Source organism: Triticum urartu, chromosome 2A, assembly GCF_056163025.1.
Source record: "Triticum urartu cultivar PI428250 chromosome 2A, HENAU_Tu73, whole genome shotgun sequence".
Lineage (NCBI taxonomy): Eukaryota > Viridiplantae > Streptophyta > Magnoliopsida > Poales > Poaceae > Triticum > Triticum urartu.
In genome coordinates this window covers 98185851-98194006 of record NC_141874.1, presented here as the reverse complement: position 1 = coordinate 98194006, position 8156 = coordinate 98185851, and the positions used below count along the sequence as shown (strand labels likewise).

Genomic DNA, 8156 nt, shown 5'->3' with positions numbered 1-8156 from the left:
TATATCTGCCGTCCTCTAGATAAAAATGGCATGAACAAAAAGAATGCACATTTTTTTATAAAAGAGAAAGAAAACTTAAATTCATAGAATGCCATTCTCTGAAATATGAAAATTGCCATGCCACTTTATAACACAACTATTTTGCTAATTTATAAATTTACTACGATGATAAGAAATACCATGCCAATAAAAATGAAATTGCCATCCACTTACTAATAAAACTGGCGTCCTCCTGATAATAAAAATGCCAATGCCATGGCAACAATAATAAAAATTCCATGCTCTTGATAAATAAAACTTCCATCATGCTAGTAATAAAACTACAGTCCTCCTAATAATAAAAATGCTACGTTATCAATTATTAAAAATGCCATGCTCTTAATAATAAATCTCTCTTCCTATTGTTAATAAAATGCAATGTTTTAATTATTAAAATACCATGCTATAATAATAAAAATGCCATGTTTTGGAAGACAAAAATGGCATGGTTTCAATAGAACAATAAATTATCATGCTACTTATAATAAATAAGTGCACATGACAAGCTTAGGGAAAAAATCCCTCTAAAAGTAGGGATTTCTGTTCTCTCAAAAAATGAAAAAAATTCTGGATTATTGATTTAATAAATAAATAAATAACAAACTAAAAATCAAATTAACTCAAATACATAAAAGGTGTTTGAGTGCAGGTCTTCACAAACTCCGCTTGACCCCAAGCAGTGAGAGCAACTCCAACGGGGCGACCCAAACGGACACAAATTTTGTCCGTTTGGGTCGCCTGTCTGCCTAGCGAACATGAGACGGACACACACGGTCTGCGGATGCACCCAACGCGCCACTCGTGGATGACCCAAAACGGACAAGCAAGATGCAAATTTCCTACCGGCGCCGCCGCTTTCCTCCGTCGCCACAGCCTGCACTGGGAGCATACGAGATCGAGGTGGGCGGGCGGAGTCGCCACAGCCCACCCCTGCTTCCACGCGCCGCCGTTCACGTCGTCGAATTGGATCCGGTGTAGAGGTCCCTGGCGGCGACTGCGGCCGCGGCGGCCTCTGCCGCCACGGAGTCGCGGCGGAGGGCTGGCTTGCGGGGTGAGGCGAGCGCGAGGGCCGGCGGGGGACGGCGCGGTGAACTGGGAGGAGGGGAAGTTTAGGCGGAGGAAGGCGATGAGGAAGAAGAAGCAGGCGACAGTGAGCTAGAGGACTCAGCGGGAGGAGGAGGAGGCGGAGGCGGGGTGGGGGTCGCGGCCGCCGCCGCCCGAGAAGAGATGCATCGCCGCCGATAGGAGTTGCTGCTGGTACGACTGTGGGAGGAGGCGGATGTGGGGTGGGGGTCGCGGCTGTGGTGGTTTTCTCGCTCGGTCACTGATATGTGGGTCCAGGGACGGACACGAGAGGGAGGCAACAGACGAGAGCGCTCGCTTTTGTCCGCACGAATCCATTTGTGGCCCATTTTTGTGTTCAGTTTGGGTCGGGAGGGATGACAAACGGACAGCAGGCAGACACGCGCGTCCGTTTGGATCGTCTCGTTGGGCCAACTTTTATGTTCGAATGACCCAAACAAACAAAATGGATCGCTCCATTGGAGTTACTATGAGTGTGCATAGCCCTCGTGTAGGAGGGCGCAAGTTCGAGTCTCCCAAGCGCGCTCGATTTGCGCCAAGATCCGTTCTGCCAGATCGAACGGCGGGAAGGGCGTCCGCCAGGATTGGTTCCCTGACAAACAGACTGTATAACATTTCTTGTGTAAGCAGGATCTTTTTGTATACAATTTTCTTTAAAAGATGTTTACACGGACGATCAAGTTTAAGCAGGATTTTTTCATCTGAAACTGCCAAACTAGAGTGGTGTCAGCAGCAAACTATTTCCTCCGTTCCAAATTACTCCCTCTGTAAACTAATATAAGAGTGTTTAGATCCCTAATACGGAGGGAGTACTTGTCGTGGTTTTAGCTCCGTACTACTACCATAGCACCTGGCACGTGTCAAACCCGCATAGTTTTCGTCCATGTGCATAGGAGGCAACGTGCACAGAAGCAGAAAGGATCCCCCACCCCCCTCGAAAGAGGGCATTCAATTCAAAGCTCGCACCCGCTCTCCTCCCTTCCCTTCCTTCCCTGTTTGCCAGCCGAGGAGACAGGGAGCACGAGGAGAGCGAAGACCGCGCAGAGCAGAGAGACCAGAGAGAGAGAGATAAACCTCCCTCCCATTTTTATTGCACCAAAAACCCACCGCGAAAGTCTCTCCAGATTCGCTCCACGTTCCCCGCGACGCTCCCCCCTCGCCGAATCGAGCCCCCAATGCGCGCGCCAGCAGCGCGGGCGGGTGCTGCGAGTGCGAGATCCGGGAGCGCCGTTTGACCTGGGCAGAGCAGACGGCTCCGACTCCGACTCCGAGCGCCGCCGCATTCGGGCGAGGGTTGGCGCTCTGGTAAGCAGCTCCCCTTTCTCTGTCTGGAGCGTGTTCCTGGTGTTTCTCGTTTGATTTCCCGTCGTTTTTGAACCGCCGCCTGCTTGGGACGGGAGGTTGAAAGTTTTGTCTTTGTTCTTTTTGCTCTGTTTCTTTTTTCGCCGTGGTGCCTTTTCCTATTTTTTTTTTCTTATTTTCAACCAAAGTCAGTATAATTTTTGTCCGTGCTCCGTTGGAGGCGTAGCTGCCGAAATCTTTAAGCAAATGTTGTTCCATTGGGTCTTGGAGTAGTAGCAAATTACAGTCTCGCTTTTCCGTGGAGTGGGTGGGTGGGTGGTTAGCAATACAACCTAGTAGTACTAGTAGCACAAGAAAGAGGCGCAAATTAAGAGCCAAGGCGCGCTTAGATTTCAATTTTCTTAAACTACAGTCTACAGGTGTCCTATGAAGTCGATAATGCATTTTTAGTTTGAGAAACTGAGTGTGGATTTTATACCCAGGAGAAATTAACTGGACTAACTATTGCAAAAACTTAACGCACTATGTGTTTTTCAACAACTAAGAATACTGGATATTAAATCCACACTCAGTTTCTTCTGTTATTGCTGTTGGAAGGTCAGTATTTTTATTCATGTACACGATGCCACAATTAAACTGACACCGAATAATTTTTCCTTGATTTAGCTGTTTGAACAGAATGTAACCAGAATCAGCCTTGTACTCCTGCGTATTAACAACATTAGCCTCCACTCCAGGCATCTTTAGCTGTCCTTTTTGGTTAACTAACCTTATGATTCCCGTTGACCATTGCAAGTGTACAGGGGAGTTGTACTATCTGCCATCTCGCTGTCCTGTCTAGTGCAATTTAAGACATTCATGCAAAAGTTAGTTGCTTCTCCTGATCCCAGTTGCTTCTAATGCAGGTCTGTAGTCCTGAGTTTAGTGGGTGATCCTGTACGATCTTGCGATGATTATAACTGCAACACTTGAGGGTTGGTAGTAGCACATGCACAAGGCTTGATGAACTTGTATGGCTTTTGTTCTCTTTCTTTTGGAGGGGAGAACTCTTCCACTTGCTTCTGCCTTTTCATCAGCTTCCATGCTGCAGTTTGACAATTTTTATTTCGGCGTTATTTTTTGTGTTCCTTTTTTCCATCTTTTATGTTTGTTGACGGCTCAGTAAAACAGAAAACGGTGATGTATGGATCATTTTCACCAATGATGTAATTGTGTCAAACAGTGATCTTTTGATATACTGACGCTTGTTTTTTTTTTGGAATTAGGGGTGAGAATTACTTATCGATGACTCGGGCATCAACTCTTGATTTTCGGCGGAAGACGCAGGGTCAGAACAACTGGTCTGGGCCGTTGCGCCCAGTAAATGTCATCAGAAATAAATTTCCTACCTACAAGAATGGTTCGAATGGGATAGTCATCAAATTTGCAGATGAGCCAGAAACGCCATCACTTAAGGAGTCTGTTGCCAAAGAGACAGCAGATCTGCTTGATCGGCGTCAGCGTCTTTCAGTCCGCGAGCTCGCAATGAAATTTGAGAAGGGCCTCAGTACTGCCACATTATTGTCTAATGAGGTATGGGTCTTCCTGATTCCTGAACACTCATTTAGCAATTGGTTCAGTTAGTTCAGACCTTAAATTATTGCATTGGCTTTAACTCTCAGGTTAAATGTAAACAAGTGGCTTTATTGGAGCGAGACGTCCTTCTGAAGAATCTAAAGAGTGTATTGGAGTCACTGAGAGGTCAAGTAGCTGGCAAATATAAGGATGAAATTGAGGAATCAGTATCTATGGTTGGTTTTTCTTCTTTTGAACCATATTTACAGCCTCGTGAAGGATTATTGTTCCTCGGTGTGTTTTTAGAGTATCTTTAATGACGTTGCAAATGTTCTAAACTTACCATTATGGTTTCTTAAAAGAAGTCTCCAGCTAAATATATATGCCTAAATGATCCCTTTGTTTGTGAGCACTTTAATAGTTTGATACTTTCTATAGGTGGATATTTTAGCAGTTCAGCTGTCCAAAAGAGAAAATGAGTTGCTTCAGCAGAAAACCGAGGTCACGAGAATAGCGACTTCACTGAAACTGGTGAGTTAATCCTTGTACTTTGGAAGTATCTTTATTCTATGAACCTTTGTAAGCACATTTTAGTACCATGAGCCATTCTGCGTTCTCTGTTTACAATGTACTATCAAATGACATGTGCATTTTCCCTGCTTGCTACTGGCTTTGAAGGAAAACTTAGTTCCTTCTTTTAAATGTAAATTATCTGCCATGATTAAGCAAGCCAAGCTGAAGTTTTGCCTTTGTTGGGACTTCAGAAACAGACTATCACACAGTACTACAAATTTGAAATGGTGTTCTTTTCTTCCAAATGCACAATAAAATTTCAGGGGCCTGCCGATGGTTTGTTGAACAGCAAATTTTTAGGAGTTCTGCCTGATTTTCTTACCATGGTTCAGAAAATAACATGATGGCAATGATTTGTGCGTAAAGCATGTCCCAATTCCTCTTGGATTGGCGCGTCGTTTTAGTATTTTTTATAAACATCATTTATCCATATCAAGTATGCTTAATCTTGGTATATTCCCATTTCTTCATTTCCACACATCACTCTTTCTGTATCGTTCGTAGGCTTCTGAAGATGCTAGGAGAATTGTTGACGAAGAACGAACTAATGCCCGCATGGAGATTGAAAATGCTAGAGCTGCTGTACAAAGAGTTCAAAAAGTACTTAAAGAGAAAGAGAACAGTTCACAAAGAATTGGGAAGCAGGTAAATTGTATATAATTATATGAGCACCATATTATCTTGTTTTCTGTACTTTAGTACCATGCTTACCTGGAACTTATGCCTGAATCTGTATTCCTTATATATTCTTTTATTTATGTCATATACAATTCCTCCCGTTGACTTCTGTACAGTTTTTCTGTTCAAAACCAGTGGTAGTTTATTTTTTTAATTTGACTATGCAACCTTCTACGTACTGCATCATACAGCAACAGATCTTCCTGCCCAACTTTGCTTTTATTGCTTGCTTGTCCAGATGCTGTACTTTGACACTTTCCTCAATTTTTAATATCTTCCTGCCCAACTGTTTGTACAGATATAAGCATTCTCTATACACAGACAGAACTGCTGTGGTTCAGCAGCATGATGTTTCTAACATGCAATGTCCATCACTTAATTCACTGAATCTTGTCTGAACCATAACTCATTTATCTCGGGGCATTACTTCTCTGTTCTGTTTTTGTTGCCGTGTTTCTCATTCTATTAGTTGGTGCTTTTGGCCTTGAACCGCTCCCAGTTTCCTGTCTGTCATACCTTCCGTGTATGTTAAGAGATTGATGCGTTTTCTTATGTAAAGTTCCTTCTATTTCCAGCTGAACTGTGCACATTTACATTTTTTTTCTGTTTGAAATATGTAAGGATGTGGATGAACTTAGGGAAAAAGTTCAAGAAGCACGGAGAGTCAAGATGCTGCATTGCCCCAGCAAGGTAGACTTCATAGGCTTATTGTGTTGTGTTGTGTATATATGGCATACTTATGTGATTATATGGATTTTATACAACGTCAAATATATTTAGAGCCTTTTAATACCTTTGTAGGCAATGGACATAAAAAGTGAGATCTATGTTCTACGTGATCAATATGCTGAGATATCTTCAAGTTCTGCTCATCTTTTAAAAGAGGTATGGCTTACATGTTCTGCATTTAGTGACTTCAGTTTGTGTCTTTCTCATTGCACTTATATAGAGTTATCTTGATCTGTTATCTTTAGTTGGAGTTGCACCAAAGTTTTAAGGAAAATGGCGTGCCCTCATGTGAGTTGGAGGGTCTCGAAAGCTTAGGCTCAATGCTGCGGGTAGTTGTCCGGAATGATGTGGGTTTATCAAATAGTTCAGTACAATGGTTCCGTATACAGCCCAAGGGACACAAGAAGGAAATCATTTCCGGTAGGACTATCTTCATCCTACAAAAACTCTAGTTTCTACAGATAACATTCTTTCTAAAATATTTGTTGCCACTGGAAATTTTTAGGTGCCACAAAGCTAGTATATGCTCCAGAACCTCATGACGTAGGGCGGTACCTGCAAGCTGAGGTTAACCTTGGTGGTGAAACCTCTGTGGCAAAGACTGCTGGCCCACTAGACCCTGGTTTGTTCGTTTGTTTGCATATGGTTATCTGACAAAGTTAAGCTGCTTTCATGGTTATGACATGGCTAACATTACCTTGGTCATGGAACAGCGCCAGGTTTGGTTGATTATGTAGAGACCCTTGTAAGGAATCCCGAAACCGACTACAATGTATGATCACCTCTTCCTTAGCCATTACTATTTCTGTGTGATGTGCTTGCCATCTTCCATACAATGTATGATCTTTACTTATCTTATATACTCAACTGTTTTGATGCCCATGGCACAACTTACCTATTGGCATGTCATCTACTGATTTTATGTCGACAAACCATATTCCTGTAGAACAAGGAAAACAGAATAGTGCTATCTATCCTATCTTGACAAGGCCTTTGTACTTGTACTCCTCAGCTCACCATAGCAGCTTTATCCACTGAATTACTGCCTTCAAGTCATGTTTTTGAACTTGCCGTTGTTCTGCTCCTTATGCTAGGTTGTTGTCCTTCAACTGAACGGAATCGACCAACCTACTGACTCCATCCACGTCCTATGCATCGGGAAACTGCGGATGCGACTTGCCAAAGGAACGACAGTCATAGCCAGAGAATTCTACTCGTCCTCGATGCAGGTATCCTATAGCAACACTTTCAGCATCACAAGACTGGTCGTGTTACTGGCTATGGCACACAATCTAATCCTTCTGCTTCAGCTATGCGGCGTCAGGGGCGGCGGAGACGCTGCGCCACAAGCGATGTTCTGGCGGCCAAGGGAAGGCCTCAGCTTGGTCCTGGGCTTCGAGACGGCCAGGGAGCGCAACTCGGCGATCATGCTCGCCCGGAGATTCGCCATCGATTGCAATGTAAGCTCAGATCATTCGTATTTTTCGACCATGTTGTGGCATCTCGCGCACGCCTTGACTTTTCTCCTTCCGGAATGCAGATTATCCTTGCCGGTCCAGGGGATAAAACTCCGTGGTGACACGACCAAGCACACCAGCTAACTTAGTTCTGACCCTTGACGGAATCAGTGTACATCTATCTCTGTGCAGTGGACTGCGGCGTCTGTTTAGTAGTACTAGCTCAGTGCCTGCTTGGCATCGGTTCATTGTTTTCTTGCCTAGGTTTGTTCATCTTCTTTCACGTCATCACTGTATCCTGCTAGTATCTTGCTAGGTAGAGCAGTTTTTATTTTTTATTTTCCTGACACCCTGGTGCGAGATCTATAGCTGTGTGCCAGTTCCATTGTAATTTTGTATTGGAACAATAAAAAATGTGATGCTGATGTACACCTTCATACCCAAGTTGCTTTTTTTTTTGTGAGGAAAAAGAGAGCTTATATTAACTTAGGGTGGGATGTCGCTCATACACAACTTCAGTCTCCTCCGTACCCGAGCCTAGCCACACCGCCGTACGTGGTGTACTACGTCCATAAGCCGGAAGGCTATGACTAACTTTATTCTGTGAGCGACTAGCTAAGCTTAATACAACCTCTCTTTCGGACATCAGGGACTGAATCTCACGCACTCCAGCCATATATCTTGAACGATCACCTTGCTGCGACCGGATCATCGCAATTGCCTCGGAGCAGTCCATCTCCA

General features: G+C 43.8%; 1 protein-coding gene across 4 annotated transcripts; it reads left to right on the top strand.

The window, feature by feature from the left end:
- Positions 1 to 2067: 2067 nt before the first annotated feature.
- Positions 2068 to 7852, top strand: LOC125527667 (stomatal closure-related actin-binding protein 1-like). Of its 4 annotated transcripts, none has more exons than XM_087543356.1 (14): positions 2068 to 2427; positions 3330 to 3398; positions 3690 to 3996; positions 4086 to 4214; positions 4417 to 4509; positions 5056 to 5196; positions 5851 to 5919; positions 6031 to 6114; positions 6204 to 6378; positions 6464 to 6580; positions 6672 to 6730; positions 7053 to 7187; positions 7269 to 7418; positions 7499 to 7852. In XM_087543356.1, exons 3-14 carry the CDS (start codon positions 3709 to 3711, stop codon positions 7535 to 7537), a joined length of 1479 nt encoding a protein of 492 aa, XP_087399482.1. In that variant the 5' UTR covers positions 2068 to 2427; positions 3330 to 3398; positions 3690 to 3708; the 3' UTR covers positions 7538 to 7852. The 4 variants fall into 4 exon arrangements, with proteins under 4 accessions (XP_087399482.1, XP_087399480.1, XP_087399481.1 ...); XM_087543354.1 differs by having other exon boundaries at positions 3330 to 3434; XM_087543355.1 differs by lacking the exon at positions 3330 to 3398 and having other exon boundaries at positions 2069 to 2427.
- Positions 7853 to 8156: the final 304 nt, after the last annotated feature.

Excerpts from the sequence above, each read along its gene's own strand:
- LOC125527667 (XM_087543353.1), top strand. The coding sequence starts at position 3,568 with ATGTTTGTTGACGGCTCAGTAAAACAGAAAACGGTGAT. Across the intron at positions 5,920-6,030 it reads TGCTGCATTGCCCCAGCAAG|GCAATGGACATAAAAAGTGA; the intron begins GTAGACTTCATA and ends ATACCTTTGTAG. Across the intron at positions 7,188-7,268 it reads TCTACTCGTCCTCGATGCAG|CTATGCGGCGTCAGGGGCGG; the intron begins GTATCCTATAGC and ends CTTCTGCTTCAG.